The sequence below is a fragment of the Pantherophis guttatus genome, chromosome 8 (assembly GCF_059756535.1).
Source record: "Pantherophis guttatus breed Tessera chromosome 8, ASM5975653v1, whole genome shotgun sequence".
Lineage (NCBI taxonomy): Eukaryota > Metazoa > Chordata > Lepidosauria > Squamata > Colubridae > Pantherophis > Pantherophis guttatus.
In genome coordinates, this window is record NC_142070.1 from 728,369 (window position 1) to 747,078 (window position 18,710).

The 18,710-nt window shown below is 55.3% G+C and overlaps 1 protein-coding gene across 10 annotated transcripts in view; it reads left to right on the forward strand.

Moving 5' to 3' along the window:
- EXOC6B (exocyst complex component 6B) overlaps positions 1-13,437 on the forward strand; it is a 152,329-nt gene extending 138,892 nt beyond the window's left edge. For 4 of the 10 annotated variants that reach the window (XM_060682315.2, XM_060682316.2, XM_060682319.2 and 1 more), the window contains 3 exons: positions 6,728-6,840; positions 7,967-7,978; positions 9,510-13,437. In XM_060682315.2, coding sequence (XP_060538298.2) covers positions 6,728-6,840; positions 7,967-7,978; positions 9,510-9,639 — 255 coding nt within the window. In that variant the 3' untranslated portion in view covers positions 9,640-13,437. Of the gene's footprint in view, positions 1-6,727; positions 6,841-7,110; positions 7,252-7,966; positions 7,979-9,509 lie in introns of those variants that run through there. The other 6 variants (XM_060682317.2, XM_087875359.1, XM_087875361.1 and 3 more) reach the window with 2 other exon arrangements.
- The last annotated feature ends 5,273 nt before the right edge of the window (positions 13,438-18,710 follow it).

Genomic DNA, 18,710 nt, shown 5'->3' on the forward strand with positions numbered 1-18,710 from the left:
AGACAGAGCTGAGTCGGCCTCTCCTGACACCTCTGCTCAGCTGCAAGGAACAGAGCAAGCAGGCTCAGCCACCGGTACCACAAAACCCAGGAAGCTGCTCCTGCTGCCCCCGTTGGGCAAGCACAGATGCAACGACGTCAGTCTTTTAATCCGATTGATGGGGCACGCAGCCGGTCAAGCTGGGTCTGCCAACCTAGGCAGAAGCACTCGGGCAGCCTTGCCACCCCTGGGCCCTCCAGATGGGGAGGCCACGCCAGGGTTGGGATGCTGGACACTGGAATGCCTCTACATCTGGAAAGGGGGAGTGGCTACCCGAAAGCAGTTGCTGTTTCCAAATAGAGAAGAGAACTTTGATATACACAGATTGGTGTCTGCTTTTTCTGCCCCACTTTCTTGTTTATTTCCTTTGAAAACGTTTCGCTTCTCATCCAAGAAGCTTCTTCAGTTCGGATTCATTAGAGTTAGGACTTCAGAAGCTTCTTGGATGAGAAGCGAAATGTTTTCAAGGGAAAAAAAACCCCATTGCCTTTGGGACAAGCAAGACCTGGATGACGAAGGCTCTCCCTAGACATCGGCAGCTCCGCAGAGGAGTGAAACCTGGGCCTTTGGTTCTGGGAAGCTCCCGGCTGCCTGTTTGGGAGCAGGGAAGATGAGCCACCGGCCCCAAAGCGAAGGAAGAACAGGCCTGTGTTTTCCCCGAATGCCATTCTGGAGTTGAGTCATACCGGTTCTCAAGGCTCATAATCACACCGAGGCCATAAATCTGGTTTATCCCAGCAGGGAGATAAGCTGTGCACACAGCATAAATCTAGTTGCTGGTGAGCCACCTTCCCCGAGATAGGCGGTTCCATGCAGGCTGGGGACTTTTGCCTTTAAAGGGTCAGGGCGACCCGGTCCGTGACCTCCAGGACCTGCTTCCCAGAGCAGAGGGCCCAGGGCAGGAAGGCCACCCAGGGGTCAGGCTGAGGGAGGGCAGGAGGGCCAGCCTCCTGCTTCGAGCCAGATTCCTGCTTGGCTTCCAGATTTATTCTTAATCTGCAACAAACAGCCATAAATCCTGTTTCTTCTGTTGGTGCCAAAGGCCAGGCTCTTCCCCGGTAGTTTCCACAACAGGCCCCTTTGGATGTCGGGCCTGGATTAAGGCCTTTGCGCGGCTCCAGTCAAAGCTCAGCCCGGGCACCGGTGCTGGTCTGGTGCCGGGGTGGTTTAGCTGGCAGCCGAGCACGGCCTGTGAGATGGGAGGCCTGATTAGCTTCGGCTCAGGCTGAAGGCCTTGGGTAGGTGGCCAGGGGGGCCTGCGAGGTTTTCCTCCCAGACGAGCTGTGGCTGTAGCCGGTTCCTCATGGGAACACTTGCACAGGGGCTGGGGGTGGGTGGGACCAGAAACAGAATAGAGTAGAACCGGAAGGGACCTTGGAGGTCTTCTAGTTCAGCCCCCTGCTCAAGCAGGAGACCCTCTACCACTCCAGACAAACGGCCGTCCAGTCTTTTCTTAAAAGCCTCCCGTGTTGGAGCGCCTGGAGGCAAGTGGCCCCAGCTCCAGAAGGATCCTCTGGGTGGCCTCTGGAGTCCCAGGCTGCCGCTCCTGGTGAGGGAGGCTGCAGACAGGCTGGGCAAGGTCAGGCGCTCTCTGCCTTGGCATTCCCTGGCATGCATGGAGAAGTTCCAGGCGGCTCCTTGGCGCCTTGGCTGGCATTAGGGGCAGCTGCAGGTGGAGGCCAGTTGCTAGCCCACCTGCCAGAGTGCCTGTCCACCTCGCTGGCTCACTGCTTTCTGGGGTGCAGCTGTGCGGCACAGCTTGAGTGGCGGGTAACAGGAGGCTCATCTGACGAGGTGGCAGAGACCCCTTGGGCTCATGAAAGGAGGAGATCTGCAGCTCAGGGCGGAACTGTGGGCTCCCTGGTGCTCTCTGAGCCGGGTGGTTTTCTTGAAGACATTTCATGACCCAGCTAGGTAACCTTATCAGTGCTAGAGGGAAGTGGGATTTGCAGAGAGGAGGAGAAGGAGGACTGTCCGGTCCTTGATGGCCTAAAAGCTTGGCTGTTTTCTTGAAGATGTTTCATTATCCAAACTAGGCAACGCCATTATCACTAATGCTGATTACGTTACCTAGTTGAGTCATGAAACGTCTGCCAGAGAAAACCAGGCTCAGAGAGCACCAAGAACTCCTCAATTATTATTCCTCCTCCTCCCTTCTGTCACTGATGATGTTCCCTAGTTTGGGTCATGAAACATCTGCTCAGAGAGCACCAAGGAGCCCTCGTGTCAACCCTGAGCTACAGAGGTTCTCCTTGGTTGAGCCCAAGGGCTCTCTGCCATCTCTTCCACTGAGCAAGCCTCCCCCCCACATCCCTTGGGCTCTGCCCCCTCCCGATGCATGCACAGAGCAGGACAGGCGAGGTCCCGGTGCAGCCCCCTTGCCCTACTGCAGTTGCCTGGCCTTTCCTCCTTTTGCCTCTTGCCCGCTCTCTGGCTTTGCAGATCTGGCCAGGTCGTCCTTGCCCTCGGCTGCGTCTCCCTGGAGGAAGCCACGGAAGGAGGCCGGAGCCGAGCGCTCGCAGCCCCCTCCCCCATGCTGGCCCTTGGCCGCTTTCACCGGAGTGTTTAGAAACCCTCAGTGAGCGCGCCAGGGAGGAGAGAGAACGAGCGAGCGAGAGAGCAGCGAGCAAGTTCAAGGCAAGGTGAAGCTCTTGGGAGATAATCAGAAAGTTCATGCGGAGGTGGCAGCCGCTGCCGCAGTTTCACACAGACTGCCTGGGGTGAGCGGGAGGTCACCCCTTCCTCTGCGCCCTGCCCTCCCCCGGTAAACAAAAGCAACCTGCCATTCACAAGGAACTTGGCACCCTCGGCCGGGAGCCGGGCACGGTGGCAGCCCAGACCGGCTCCTTGGCAGGTACACCGTCTGCTGGAGGCGGTGCCAGGAAGGAAGGGGGCCCATCGCTTTTCCTCTGGCCGCCCTGGATTGTGCCCGGGGCACCCTCTCCATGTGCCAACCTTCTGCCAAGTAGCCTAAGTCAAGGGTCTCCAAGCGCGGCCACTTTAAGACTTGTGAACTTCAACTCCCAGAATTCCCCAGCCACTGCATGCTGGGAGTTGAAGCCCACAAGTCTTAAAGTGGCCGCGCTTGGAGACCCTTGACCTGAAGGGATCCTGGCCCTGCCCTGCTACCCTCCTGCCAGGAGATGCTTTGGGCAAGCGTAGCCACTGGGCATTCATTTCAGTCTCCCAGGCAGGAGGGAGTGGGTGCCAGGTGAGAGGGTCCCAACACTGGAGGAGAATCTCTCTCTCTGTAACGAGTCCAAGGCCCTGACTTCCTTGGCAGCCCTATTTTCTCCTGAAGCCCAAACTCTCGGGTTCCTCTCCTCCCAGATCTCTTCTCCAGTCCCTGGGCCTCCTTGCTCGCCTCAGAGATGTGGCAACGGTCAGAATTGTGAAAAATGGTCCTTAGTCGACTTGTTTCAGTGATCACTTTGAACAGTCACTAAATGAATGGTTGTAAGTTGAGGAACCGCCTATAGCAGGTCCATAGTTCCCGAGATTTTTCAATAGGAAGGAGAACTGAGTTCATTCAAATCCAGTTTGAACCCACCTTGGCCCCTGCTTTCTTTCCCCATCCCCGGTGATGGAGCCAGGCCTGGTCTCCTAGCCCCTCCCTCCTCATGGGACCCTTGTGGACGAGGGGGAAAAGGGCAGAGGCACAGCCTTTGTCCCAGAGGAGAAGCAGCTCTGGACTCAAGGCGGGCAGTCGCTGTGGACCCAGCTCCTTTTGGTGGGCGTCTGAATAGCCATAGCCATGGCCCTTGGACTTACCTGCCGCTTCCCAGTGCTTCCCAGCCCTCTCTAAGCGGTTCACAGAATCAGCCTCTGGCCCCAACAATCCAGGTCCTCATTTTACCCACCTCGGAAGGATGGAAGGCTGAGTCAACCTTCAGCTGGTCAGGATTGAACTGCTGGCTGTGGGCAGAGTTAGCCTGCATTCTAACCACCGTGCCACCATGGATGGATGGATAGAGCACTTAGACCTTATCTGCCGCTTCCCAGTGCTTTCCAGCCCTCTCTAAGCGGTTTACAGAGTCAGCCTTTTGCCCCTGGGGCCTTGGTTTACCGACTTCGGAAGGACGGAAGGCTTAAAATGGCCAGGTTGGAGACTCCGGTGTTACAGAACCAAGCCGGCCACTCCTAAACGTGAAAGAGCAAAGCACCCCCATTTCTTCATTTATTGATTTTATTCCATTTCTATGCCGCCCAAGTCGCTCTTCCTCCCGCTTGGGAGGGTATTTCGATACCAAAGCTCAGCTGAGGAAACTCCGAAGAACACTCGTCGAAACAATCACACTTGGCGTTACCAGAAATAGCCCTGATCTTTCCCGGGAATAAATTACAATCATTTACAGATGGAAAAAATGAAAGACGTTATATATGTGGCAAGTGCAGATGTGAATATTTCTGGACTCCGTCCACTGGAAAACTAATAAAGACCGAAGACTAAAAAACAGGCCCAGGAGCGTGTCCAAAAACAACGCAGGCGGGAGAGATACGGATGCAGCTCGACCGAAGGCTTCACGCTGCTCCCCTCAGAATACAGAATATACAAGAGCTGGAAGGGACCTTGGAGATCTTCTAGTCCAACCCCCAGCTCACGCAGGAGAAACTATACCATTTCAGACAAATGGCTGCCCAATCTCTACTCAAAAACTTCCAGTGTTGGAGCATTTATAACCTCTGGAAAGAAGTTGTTCCACTCATTAACTGTGCCTGTTGAGGAAATTTCTCATTACTTCCAGAGAAGAGAAGAGAAGAGAAGAGAAGAGAAGAGAAGAGGAAAGGAAGGAAGGGAGGGAGGGAGGGAGGGAGGGAGGGAAGGAAGGAAGGAAAAGAAAGAAAAAGAAAGAAAGAAACTCTCATCTTATAGATTAGCCCAGCCACCCTGCCTCCCCTCTGTCATCCATGTTGTCAGTGACTCGTGGCCGGGAGGATTGCCTGGGGGGGGTGGGGGGTGGGAAGGGGGGAGGGGAGGGGATGCGTGAGCCAACCATGGGGTAGGGCACAACTTGGGAACTTCTGTGTCTCCTCCTGGGCTTCTCCTCCGGGACATGGACTCTCCCAAGTTCCCCCAGCTCTGTCCCCCTCTCCTTAAGAAGCCAGCAGCCCCCCAGCCCCCCTCCCTACGCGCCCCCCATACCCCAGGGCGGGGGCTGCTGTCCTCCCTGCTGTAGGCCCGGCTTCCCTCCCTGACCAAGCCGGCGGGAGGGGTGGGGTGGGGTGGGGGCTCCTTCCCAACGAGGGGTGTGTGCTTGTCTGTGTGTGCGTGCGCCCTGACCAGGGTGATGGATGGCCCTGCAGAGCCAACTCGCCGGCTGCAGGAATTAATGGCATTTGCATAATCTTCACTTTGGAATCTGCCCCAGCAGATCGTGGCCTGGTCGGTGCAAGAGCCACACGTTGTCCTCACCAAAGACCCCCCTCCCTCCCTCCCTCCCTCCCTCCCCCATTTAGGAGGTGAAAAGTTGAAGGGGGAGAACGAAGAAAGTCCCCATTTCTGGGCTGCATAAATTCTCCTGCCCTTGTCAGGCTTCCCAGCCCAGTTGTGTTGTTGCAGCCGCTCTCCACGTGCGGAGAAACACAGCCTCTGAAGGAGGGGGAGGGGGGGCAGCCCAGCCGCAGAGCCCTCCCGCCCAGCCGTGTGTCCACAAGATGGATGGGCCGAGGGATGGCAGGGCTGCCGGCCATCCATCACCCTTGCCTGTCTGCCGGTCTTTGCTGGTGGAGCCTGGACTCTGAATAACAAGAGCTGGAAGGGATCTTGGAGGTCTTCTAGTCCAACCCCCTGTTTAAGCAGGAGTCTCTACACCATTTCAGACAAATGGCTGTCCAGTCCCTTTTTAAAAACTTAAAAACTTCCAGTGATGGAGCATCCACAACATCTGAAGGCAGCCGTTCCACTGGTTAAAATTAAAATGGCCACATTTGGAGACCCTGGCCTGGATCATGGAGGCTGCAGCTCCATCCTCTCTGGCCACCAAGGAAGCGGTGTCTTCTGCAGATGTCCAGCCTGCTTCTTCTCCCCTCGCCTCCTTCAAGAGGCAGCCATTGGCTGATCTTGGTTTGTCGGTTTCCATTTTTCCAGCTGGATTTATGTAGAAACTTGCACACACAAAAAACCCCTGGAGCTCCCCAAAGATCCTCTAGCCAGCTCACCAATTGCTGGATGTCCTTCTCGGCAAGAAATGGGGTCTGTTTGGCCCCAGAGAGAAGGGATTCAAGGTCAGGGGTGGACAGTCCACTCCTTTTGCTCAGGTGGCTGCTGTCCATTTAAGGGGTCTATGCAGAGTCTCCTGGTTGTCCCAAAGGTGCTTTTTCCAAAAGGCCAATGGACTTTTTGGTTGTTTTCCTTGAAAAGGTTTCGCTTCTCATCCAGGAAGCTTCTTCAGTTCTGGGTTAAGGTTGAACTGAAGAAGCTTCTTGGAGAGAAGCGAAGCATTTCCAAAGAGGACAGAAAACCCAAGAAAGTCCAGTTGCCTTTTGGAAAAGCCCTTTTGGGATGTCCATCCGGGAGTTTTAGCATCCAACAAAACCTGTTGTGAGGATTTAGGTGAGGCCTGAGGCTGAATCCCAAGAGGGATGCCTTCGTTCAGCCTCCTGGGTTTTGGTCTGCTGTCCTAGTGGGAGAGGTGGTCAATAAGCCCATTTTACAGGCTTGCTCAGGGCCTCCCTTTTCCTCTTTCAGCTGCTGGATCTCTTCCTCCAGTGGGACTGGTCGACGTACCTGGCCGACTACGGGCAACCCACCTGCAAGTACCTTCGGGTGAATCCGACGACCGCGCTGGCCTTGCTGGAAAAGTGAGTGGGTCCTTCCAGGAGCCGACAGCCCCTGCTTGCTGCTCCTATGCCCAGGCTGCCTGGGGTGGGGGCCCAGCCTTGCACGGGAGCTGCTGCTTATGGCAATGCTGCATGTGGGGCTGGGTTGCAGCTGTCACTGGCTGCGTTGTGTCCTTGGGGCAGCCCCTCAAGTACTGGAATCCTGCTTTCATGTCATCCCTAGTCCTTCTTTTCTCTAGAACTGGCCACACCCAAATCCTGCAGCAGTTCTTCACATGTTTTTCTCTCCAGGCCTTTCATCCTCTTAGTTGCTCTTCTCTGAACTTTTTCCAAAAGTCTCAACGTACTTTTTTGTAATGTGGGAACCAAAACTGGATGCAGCATTCCAGGTGTGGCCTGACTAAGGCTTTATAAAGCGGTACTAAGACTTCATGTGATTTTGATTCTGTGCCTCTGTTTATACAACCGAGGATTGTATTCGCTTTTTTGGCTGCTGCAGCACATGGCCGGCTCATGTTTGAGGGATCGTCCACTGGGACTCCAAGGTCCCTCTCACGGCGACTGTTTTGCCACTCAGTGTCACCACCTGCGAGTGGATTGCCGGCCTTTTCTTTGCGGGGGGTGGGGGGTGGGGGTGGGGTTGCCCTGTGTGGCCTCTGGGAGAAGCTGACAAGGCCCTCCGTGTGCAGCCCCTGGACCGGACCTGACCCCTATCTGGCAGTGGGGGCAGAAAGGGATTGAGCTGGCACAGGAGGTGTCACTGGCTGGTGCCTGCATGTGCCACCTTGGCTTGGCTGCTGAGCTGGATGGCCATTGGGGCGCTTCGGGACCAAGTGCGGGACTGTGGGGCCGAGGGCAACAGCCTGGGGCAGCGAGAGGTCCTGTAACCAAAGGGCTTCACCTTCTCCTCCATTGGTCCTGCTCCAAATTCCCCGTAGTCCTCAGGAAGACCTGCAGAGGTCTGGCCAGGCTGCTGCCCTTCGGCCCGGCCGCCCTTCCCTTTGCCCCTTCTCCATGCCGGAGGGCTTGCATGGCCTGCTGGTGGGAGTAGGTGAGCCAGGAAGCAGGAGAGGCAGCTGCCAGCCGCCACTTAACTTCTCCTTTGCTTTATTTCTCCTTCCTCCCCATCCCTCCCTCCTCCTGGCAGGATCTCCCGAGAGTAAGTATGTGTGGGGTGGCTTTGCTGGCGTCCTCAGCCTGTACGAAATGAAAGGGGGGCCCCAAGTTCATCCCCCAAGTCCTCTGATGTGCCAAGGGTGCTTTTTCCAAAATGTCCTTGTTTTTTTCTTTGAAAACCTTTTGCTTCTCATCCAAGAAGCTTCTTCAGTTCTAACTCATTAGAGTTACAACTTCTGCCAGAACTGAAGACGCTTCTTGGAGAAAAGCAAAAGTTTTCAAAGAAAAAACAAGAAAATCCAGTTGCCTTTTGGAAAAAGCACCTTTGGGGCAACCGTGAGCCTGGAGGACAGAGCATCTCCAGAGACATGGAGCCAAATACTCCTTCTGGGCTGGGGGTCGTTCTGTATGGACGGGACAGCTGGGGCTGAGAGTTTGGACCCATCATTTCCCCTTGTTGTTTGTGGGGTGGAAGCCTAACAGAGCCTGCAAGGGGTTGGTTTTGGTCAAGCCGTTTATTTCAGATTCCATGGCTGGGGGTCTTCACCCCCAGTCCAGAAGGCAAAGGCAGTTCCATCTCCCCACTTCCTGCTTTGGGACATGGTGGGTCAGCTGAGCTGACAGCTGAGGTCCGAGACTTGAGCTCCACAGGACGGGCTGAGCTCCAGTCCTTGCTTCAGCTCCTGCCCACCAGCAGTTTGAAAGCATGCGAATGCGAGTAGATAAATAGGTACCCCTTTGGTGGGAAGATGGGAGCGTTCTGAGCGCCTCTCTGTATAGCCGTGCTGGCCACAAGACCATGGAAAATGTCTTCGGACAACCTTGGTTCCCTTGTTGGTTGGTTCCCTCACTCTGGGGCAGAGAGATGAGCACTGCGGCCCAGTCAGTTCGAGACCTTACTTTTGGCTTTAAAGATGGAGGTGGTGGCCTGTTCATCAGGAAGGGCCACCCCACAAGAGGCGCATGGAAGAGGCCGAGCCCCTCTGGGACCTCTAGAGCGGAGCCTTGGGAAGGGCTCTGTGGCTGCAGAAGATGCTGGCCGCTCCCTCCGCTTATCCCCACCTCAGCCAGCCAGTGCTCCTCCTGCTCTGCTGCCCACCCGTCCCGGAGGTGGAAAGGAAGCCCTGCGTTGCCCATCCCAGGCTGTGCCATCGGCTTCTGGGTCTCCAGAGCTCCTTTCGGTCGCCTGGGGCCTCTCTTCCTTTTCCGCCTTCTGCTGGGGTGCCTTGAGCCCCACAGTGTCCTGGGCACAGAGTGAGCACGTGCCTTCTGCTGGGGAGAGTCCCGGCGCCCGAGGGGGAGGGGGAGGGTCTGCCAGCCGCTTCAGTTCCTCCTCTCCTAGTTTCCAAGTCAGTCTCCCCCCCCATGGCCACCGGGAGATGGGTGGACTTCAATTCCCAGAATTCCCCAGCCAGCATGGGTGGGGTGGCCTCAGCTCCCGGCAGGAAGACCCCTGACCCCTTTTGCTCCAGCTCTCCCCAAGGACAGGCCCCCTAGCTGGAGAGGTCCTGCCATCTCCTGCATGTCTGTCTGTGTTCTTCTGCCTGACGGGGTCTTTTTCCCGCCTGCCCCAGGATGAAGGACACCAGCCGCAAGAACAACGTCTTCGCCCAGTTCCGGAAGAACGAGAGGGACAAGCAGAAGCTGATTGAGGCCGTGGCCAAGCAGCTCCGCACCCTCATCAGCACCAGCCACCACTCCTGAGGGGCCACAAGACGCGGGGGCGGGGGGTGCCCTGGGTGGGTGGAGGGGGGGCTTGGCAGGCTGGGGCCTCTGCCCGGGTACTGCCAGGAGGGGGCAGAGTGGCTCCAGGGAACCAGCGTGGCTGCCGGAGGATCGGTGGGACGCAGCTTGCGGGACTGCTTGGTGGTGGCCCTTCTCTGGAGGAGCCTGGCTCGCTTGGGAAAGACTGCTCCTGGAGCTGGAAGCTCAGAGCCCCAGAGGGCCTCCCAGGAAGGCCAAGGCCAGGGGCCCGTCAGCACTTCCGGGTTCCTAGACGCACCTTGGCAATGAAACACTAATGCAGGGGTGCCCAACCCTGCCCACTTTTAAGAGTTTTGGACTTCAGTTTCCAGAATTCCCCAGCCTGCATGGCTGGCTGGGAATTCTGGGAGTTGAAGTCCAGAAGTCTTAAGGGGACCAAAGTTGGACACTTCTGGTTTAAAGGGAACAATTTACACTTTCAAAGGGAAACATTTACAAGGAACACCCCTGTGGGGTGCCCCGGACCCCCGTTTCAGCCCCCATTTTGTCTCCTTTCCGGATAGACGGCTTTCCTCTCTTGCTCCTTTGGCCGCATTTGAAACAATCCACTCTTTTTTTTAAAAAAAGTATGTGAGCTCTCTGCCCTATTTCTCAGTGATCCATTTTTGAAAATCTGATTTCTCGGCCTTGGAGCCGCTCCGCTCCTTTTCTGTAGGAAGCCAGAATGGGAAGCATTTTCCTCTTACAGAGAAAGGGAATCGGAGCTCTTTAAAATGAACTCATTGGAAAACAAGAACTTTGTTTTAAAAACCCAAAGCTCCAGTTTTTAATGAAAGGAGTGGAACTCTTGTAAGTGGAATCCGTTGTTTGGGCCTCAGGTTTTGCCCAACATCATTGGATCAAAAAAATCAGGATGGTGGGCAGCCCAGGCAGCGGAAGGCCCCTCCTTTTAACGGGAGCAGCGGCTGCCCTCTTGGCTTTTCCCATTGCCCCCCCCCCCAGACCTCTGGCCCCTAGAAGACATGGCCTCCCTTCCTTCTGCCTGCTTTTGTGCCCAGAACCCCACTTTCCATGTGGCAAAAAGTCGCAGTCGTAATTGGAATGGGGAGGGAAAGTACATCCTTCCCCATTGTATGTGACTTTCAGCTTCCCTCACGCCAAGCGGCAGGGCAACTGCCCCCTCCCCAAAGCACTGGCCCACAGACCACCCGGAGACCCCAAAGGTGGGGATTTGTGGCCAGAGAGGACGGTGTCCATCTGCCGGCCATCTCAGGTCTTCCCTGTTGGCTCCTCCCTGTTGCCCCTGCCCCAGTGACATTTTGTGGGGTCTGTGTGGAGGGGGTCACCCTGATGGAATAGCTCGGGTCCGCAAACCCAGCCACCTTAAGACTTGTGGACTTCAACTCCCAGAATTCCCCAGCCAGCATCGCTCGAAGTCCTAAAGAGGCCAAATTTGGAGACCCCTGGAATAACAGGCAGAAAGCCCCCCCCCTGGATGTTGGGGCAAAGGTCTTTCTCAATCTGGCAGTCCAGCTAACCGGCTGCCAAAGGGCTGACCCTGACCGGTTGGACAAGTGCCTTAGAGGAGCCTCAGCACAAGCCCACTTCTGGCTGAAACGTGCGTGGACCAAGCAGACACAGGTGGCACCCTCACCGGCCAAGGACCCTCCACCATCTTGCCTTTGGGGCTTGTCTTCGCTGCTGAGCAGCTCGAAGGTCCTGAGATGGACACTTTGAGGCGAGTGTCCCGATCTCCACTAAAGAAGGAAGGAGAGAAGAAGTCCCCCGGCCCTCTTGGCTTGGATGAGTTCCTCAGGTCTTCTTGAATTCCCCACCACTTGTGTCCTTCTGGTTTGTGTCCTCTTCTGTGTCTTCTCTGGGAGTGAGGGGCATCTTCCGAGGGAGGCTTTCTCCTGACCACGAGGGCCTGGAGTCCCTCCTTCTCTTTCACTCTGGCCACATGGCTGGCTGTCCCCTGGGAGGACAGAGAGGGGCCCCTGGGGGTCTGTGGAGTCCAGCTTCATATCCAGGCCACGCAAAGCCCCCAGGGCCTCCCAAGACCGGCCCCAAAGCCTTCCCATCCTTGGTTCAGCTGGAGCCGTCCAAGGCCCCTTTGGCTTCTAAAGCTGATGGGGGCGATCTTGGAGGGACCTGGTCATTTTCCTTCTTTCCTTCAAATCCAACCTGCCTTGTGGGTCACCTGGCCCCCATGAGGCAGATCTCAGCACGGAGAGGGGCTGGGACCCCCTTTGTGGGGAATGCACCGCTGAACATCGGCCGGCCTGCTGGTCACAGGCCTCGGGACCAAGGCCTGGGTAGGAGATCGGCCTTTGCCACAGCTGCGAGGGATCCTGTTCAAAACCTAGCCTGGTCTCTGGGCCCAAAGACCCCCCGCCCGGTTTGCCTTATCCAGAGAAGGACAAGGGGAGTCAGCTCCAACCTGCACCTTGTCCAGCTCTGCAGTGCCCCTTGGGTCTCCCAAGCAAGCCCACCCTGGCCCCAACCCACAGAACCAGCCCTCTGGCCCCGTAGGGAGCACGTCCGGCTCCTGCTGAGGCCTCCCATTTTGAGAGGGTCAAGCTCTGGATGGGGGAAGGGGGGTTGATCAGGTTGGCCATCGATGGGTGGCTGGTTTAGGGTGGACCCTGCCATCTCCTGCTGGTTCTAAGTAAACTCCCGCCTTGTGGTGCCTCTTCCTCTCCTTAACTAGATACGGCCCCCGCCCAGGAGAGGAAGACCACCAGATGTTCTAGGGATGCCCCTTGCGAAGGGTCCGTTCCCTGGAAGGGGGTCTCTCTACTGCTCTCTCAAAAGACGCGCCCGTCCATTCCCCACCCTTCTTGGGCCCTTGGAGTTCAGAGCCAGGATTCGCACTTGGCTGAAGTACCACCCCTCGTCCAAAACGGGGGTCTCCAGCCTTGGCTGCTTTAAGACCTGTGGGCTTCAACTCCCAGAATTCCTCAGCCAGCCACCGTTGGAGAGTCCCGGCCCAAAGAGGAAGGGTCTCCCCCGGATTCTTTCTCATGTCTCCGTCCTCCACCATCGCAGGAGACGTTTCTTTTCAAGGGCAAGGCTATTTGATTTTGTGATTTAATAATTTTGGGTGGAGGTGAGCAAGGCCACCACCAGTCCGTTTGGGGGCCCAACTTAAGGCGGGATCTGGCAGCCCTCCAGGAGCTGGCCAGCAACTCTCTTCTTGCACAAGCAGGACTCACGGCAGTTCGCCAGAATCCGCTTTGCCAGAATTGCAGACCTTTCTCCCTCTTGCTTCTCTCTTCCGAGGACTTTCCTCAACCTCCACATTTTGAGCTTCCCTGGAATCAAATTTACAGGTTACTTTTTGAATCGGTGGCCAAGGAGGTGGCTGCAGTGGCTTAAACTGGCCACAAACTGGGAAAGCATTGCAAAGTGGCCCCTTTTGATTCAGCCACAAAGCCCTTCGGCACGCCGGGTCCTCCCTGGGTCCTTTGTGAATCGCTTAGGCACACAAGGCGCACAACCTAAACGCCTCCGGGGGCTTTCCGGGATAGCTATTGCGGGTGGATATTTCTCCAACTACGGTGGGGGATAGAGGTGGCTGCTGCTTTCTTTTTGCACAAGCTGTTGCACAAAGTGGAAAACTTGGGATTCGCATAAGGGACCCTCGCTGGCCGGGCAATGCAGCTGTTGGATTCAGCAGATAAAACGGGACTCGGGGGATTTACCAGTTAAACTGTGTTAAATAGTAGCATGTGGATTTGAACTGTACATAAATCCTCCTGTTGTAACTTTTATTAAAAGCTGTATGAATGGACCCTTCGCTCTGCTTCTCCTTTGCATCCTCTGTAGAAAAGAACGAATCCTCAAAGGGCTTGTTGGGAAGAACCCCAGGCGGGTTACTAAACATGATCCACCAATGGCAACTAGCCTTCCTTGGTTTTTTTCCTTGAAGATGTTTCGCTTTTCATCCAAGAAGCTTCTTCAGTTCTTTGGGCACCTTTGGGACAACCATGACCTGGATGATGGAGAATCTCTTCCAAAGCTTCTGAGCTGAGCTTAGGAGGGACCTTGGACCCACAGCTCACAGCTCTTCTCCCAGCCAAGAAGACCCAGAGCCGCCTCGCGGGCCTCCTGTCTCTGCCGCCCGGTTGGCTTCTGCACCAACCGCCCCCTGGAAGTCGACCTAACTTTTCCTGCTGGTCTAGACCGGGGCTCCCCAGTCCCTGGGCCGTTCGGAACCAGGCCACACAAGCAGAAAGCGTGCGCGGGTGCGCAGCTCCATTTGCACGAGCAGTGGACATTCACATGCGCACGCACCTGCTGTTCACACGCATTTATGCAAATGGAGCTGCACGTACCTGCCACTCACAGGGAACTGTTTCCCCTCCCCCCTGCCTGTCCACAAAGCTGGGAAGGCCGGGGAGCCCTGGTCTAGACAGGTTCTCCTCCTGCAGCAGCCCCTCCATCTCCTCCCCCCCCCTTCCCACGCTGCCTGTATTAGGCCCGTATTAGGCCACCTAACCGAATGAAGGCCTGGGCGAGCCATCCATCAGCCAGACGAGTCCATCCATTTTCCTGCCGGCTGGAATGCAATTAGGAAGAGCCGGCCGTAAATCACCTCGGCTCTCTGCCCCCTCCGTGCAGGACGGCTGCGGTGCCAGGAGACAGGGGTTGGCAAGTGGCAGGGGCGCCCGTGGGCTGGGATCACGTTGCCCTCCCAAATGTTAAGATGAGCCACGGATGACGAATTGCCGGCCCCCCGTCCCCTCCGAGGAGCCCATCCGTCTCTTGGCTGACAGGGAGGACTTATTGGGAAAGGGCCTGTGCGGGGCCATCGCTCAATGTCGCCGTGACAAAGAGGGGCGCGAATGGCCCCCGTGGGCCCAGCAGGTCATCTGTTTCCATTAGGAGGTCTGCGCTCGCAACTCTTGTTTGGGTGCAGGGCGTTTTCCAGCCTTGGCATCCGGTAGGCCTCCTCAGGAGAAGGAAAGAGCCCGCGGGATGATGGCTTTCTTTGGATACTTGAGTTGCTGACCAGGAACCAGCAGAACCAGCTGTCCAGGGAGGCTCAGTTCTGGCCAAAGGTTATGGCAGGAGCATCCGGGGAAGGTCCTGGGATGGTCAGCGGGGGCTCCGGGGCAGCAGAGGCGGAGAAGGCGGGCAGAAGGGGTTGGCCTTGGCACTTGGTGCACTCTTCTTGGAGTCTCCCAGCTTAGAAGGAAATGCAGGGTGTCCTCTATTTAAGACTAGTCTCTTAGCAACCTTTGCCTCCCACCTGCTTTCCCAAGAAATCCCGGCCCTTCCCTTTCTCCAGCATTGCCCGGGTAGGGACTGGGAAGAACTCGGTGCCTAGACGTTGTCTTGAAGCAATCAATATCCCTGGGCTGAGAATCGGTTGAGGAAATTGATCTTAAAGCAAATATTGCAAAGCATTCACAGACTCGGGTGAACATTAGAATTAGGATTAAATTCTTTACTGGCCACGTATTTGTCTCCGGTGCATAAACTCAGCGTACATGCAAGCAACAAGTGATAAATCATGATCAATTCAGCTTCAGTTGAAGCATAAAAATGGCAACTGAACCAGAAGTGAAATGGAAGAGCTAAGAAGAGAGCGGGCAGCCGTTTGTCTGGAATGGCGTAGGGTCTCCTGCCAGAGCAGGGGGTTGGACTAGAAGACCTCCAAGGTCCCTTCCAGCGCTGTTATTCAGCAGACTCCCTGGGCTGAAAGGCCCACCGCTTTTGCCCCCTATAATTTTCAGGGGCTGAGCTGAGCCCTTGCCCTGCATGGAAAGGGGCCTCGCAGACTGGGATGAACTGGGAACGATTCACCGAAACCACCAAATTTGGGGAAGAGAGAAAAATCAAAAGAATCCAATTAATTCCATAAAAACCTGAAATGGAACGATGGGGCAGGAAGGAGCAAAGTTGGAAAGCAGCCTGGCCTGGAAAGGGATTTAAATGAGAATAAAGAGGGCAAAAAGTTGAGAAATCAAATCCAGACTGATCCCCCCCCTTTGAGTGGGTCACTGTAAAGTGGAGCCCCCCCCCGTGTCTGTGTCTGTGGGAGGGAGGGGCGTGTCTGCCTTTCCTCCTCGCTGCAGGTGGAAAAGGGCCAGCCTGGAGTGGGACCTGGGACCCCCCCCGCCACTCACCTCTCCCTTGAGCGCCCCCTGGCGGGGATGCCCGCAAACGGCTGCTGGGGGTGGGCGAACCTGGCCCGGCAGCAAAGGCCCGAGTGGGCGGGGGGGCTCAGGAGCCCCTCCCCCGTTTGCTATGCAGAGCGGCCCAAGGGCTCCTGCCCGAGATCCCCGCGGGAGGGAGGGGGGGAGGGAGGGATCGAGGGATCCAGTCCCGGGATCGGCTGCGGGTGACTCTCGTTGCCTTCTGACCGCCTTTTTCTCCCGCTCCTTTGGGAGCCGCCGCCTCCTCCAAGGCCGGGCGCGGGAGGAAGCGGAGCACGTGCCCTGCAGCTGAAAGCCGCCGCCGCCTCTTCCTGGCCGAGCCGGGAGCCCGGCGAGAAACGGGCAGCCGCTCAAAAGGTTCGGGAGGAGAAGCCTGAAGATTCTGCTTAGCACTGAAGTCGAAAGCCAAGGCGCCTGTCCTCATGGTTCCTCCGGCCAGGACTGGGCTCCTTGGTGCTCTCTGAGCTTGGGGAGTTCTTGCGGACGTTTCCTGACCCAACTAGGTAACATCATCAGTGCTAGAAGGGAGGAGGAGGATGCTTGTAATGGTAAATGCTTCAAAGGGCCATAAATGAGCTGGGGGTGAAAAGCCTCCCTCTGGCATTTAGCCAGGCAGGACCCCCCCCCAGTAGCCCATCCAATGAAGGCAGCCCCCTCCGCCTCCTCTGAGCAGCCCAGCCAAGGGAGCAAGCAAGCAGCCAGAGGCCCCTTCCTGAGGCGGGGGGGGGGGGGGGCTCACCTTCCCTCCCAGGCTCCTGGTAACACCCAGAATTCTCCAGCCAGCCAAGGTTGGACTCCCTGCCTTAAGGGGAGACGCCTTCATCGGCTTTGAAGACCCCCCCCACCACCACCCAATCCTTCCCCCCACTAATGAGGGGTCTGCCTTGAGAGGGCAGCTCGGCTTGGGCAGCTTAAGAGGTCTGGACTTTTCTGTTGAATTTCTGTTGCTAAGCGAGACAATTGTTAAGTGAGTTTTGCCCCATTTTTGCAACCTTCCTTGCCACCGTTGTAAAGTGAAACACTTCTGTTGTTAAGTTAATAACACGGTTGTTAAGTGAGTCTGGCTCCCTTGTTGACTGTGCTTGTCAGAAGGTTGCAAAAGGGGCTCACGTGATCCAGGGACAGGACGACCGTCGTAAACCTGGGTCAGTTGCCAATCGTCTGGATTTTGGCCAGGTGTCCCTGGGGGAAGGCTGCAAAGGTCGTAAGAGGGAAAAACCGGCCATAAGTTGCTTTTTTCAGTGCCGTTGTAACTTTGAACGGTCCCTTAAGAAACTGCTGAGGCCGGCCTGTAATCAGAACCTGGGGGCTTCAAAAGAGCTAAACTCCCCATTACAATGACTTCAGAAACAAACCCTTCCAAATGGCCTTTGCTGCAGTTCAACCTAATTGAATTATTTTGAGATGTTACGTTGCCTTTGATGGCATTTTGTACCCCTGGGATTACTAGGTGGAAAGAATTGCTTGAGGTACCAGAAAAATGGAACTCAGCCAGAAAACCTATTATGGAACTTTCTCTATTTGAAATATTATTTTAAAATTTATTTACAATATTTTAATTTTCTATACCAAGAACTCAAAAGGTTCATTTTAATCTCCGGGCGGTTTATAATATTAAAAAGATAAAACGATATAAGTAAAATACTACAAAAACATAAATATACAAAATACAATATTCTGCACACAATATGAAGTTGATATGATTTGGATCCACTTGGAGATCATTGTAGCGGAATCAGGAAACCTCTCCAGAAACTCTCAGGGTGTTTGGTCCTCCTTATTCCAGCCATCGCCCAGAAGCTTAATGGTTCCTTCCAATGCATTGGGGACCATTTCTCCCAAGGGATTCCCTCTGCCCCAAGGAAGGCCCAACCTTGGGAGTTGGGAGACCCAGGAGGGGTTTTCCCAACTTGCCCTGTCACGCCTGTTGCTAAGTTGACTCTCAATCACCAGAGCGGGATTAATGGTTGAAATGGGTGTGTAAGTGGGCACAGATCAGACAATAGCTTCATAAATGCTTGCTACGGGAAAGAAAACACGGACACAGAACGGGTGCCAGCTTTGATTCAAAAGATCCCCACAGGAAACCAAATTATGTGTTGTGCCATTTGCAGAAAGACATCCTTTTTTGTGCATCCTCTGACGAAGAGGCCAAAATATTTACTTGCTAAGTCTTTCTTTCTTTCTTTCTTTCTTTCTTTCTTTCTTTCTTTCTTTCTTTCTTTCTTTCTTTCTTTTTTCTCTTTCTTTCTTTCTTTCTTTCTTTCTTTCTTTCTTTCTTTCTTTCTTTCTTTCTTTCTTTCTTCTTTCTTTCTTTCTTTCTTTCTTTCTTTCCTTCCTTCCTTCCTTCCTTCCCTCCCCTCCTTCTCTTCTCTTCTCTTCTCTTCTCTTCTCTTCTCTTCTCTTCTCTTCTCTTCTCTTCTCTTCTCTTCTCTTCTCTTCTCTTCTCTCCTCTCCTCTCCTCTCCTCTCCTCTCCTCTCCTCTCCTCTCCTCTCCTCTCCTCTCCTCTCCCCTCCCCTCCCCTCCCCTCCCCTCCCCTCCCCTCCCCTCTTTTCATTTTTCTTCACTGTCTTGCCCAGGATCCCACAGTACCAGCATTTCCTCCTAAAACCCCACTGAAAAGCTGCAATGGAGCAGTCTGTGCAGGCGGCCACCGTGTCTCGTCTGGAGGTGACATCCAGTCGGAGCTGTGGCTTCTCTCCCGAAGGACCCTTGTTGGCTGCAGAAACAGAGGAGGAGAGGTGTAAGGAGCTGCAAGGGGGGTTTCTAAAGAGACCAGCAGAGAGAGGCATCTCTTTTCAGCTGGGGAAGAGGGACAGAAGGCTTTGCTGGTCCTTTTCTTTGCCAGGTGGTCTTTGATTGAATTGAGAGCATCAACGTAGCATCAATCCAGCTTAGCACAACTA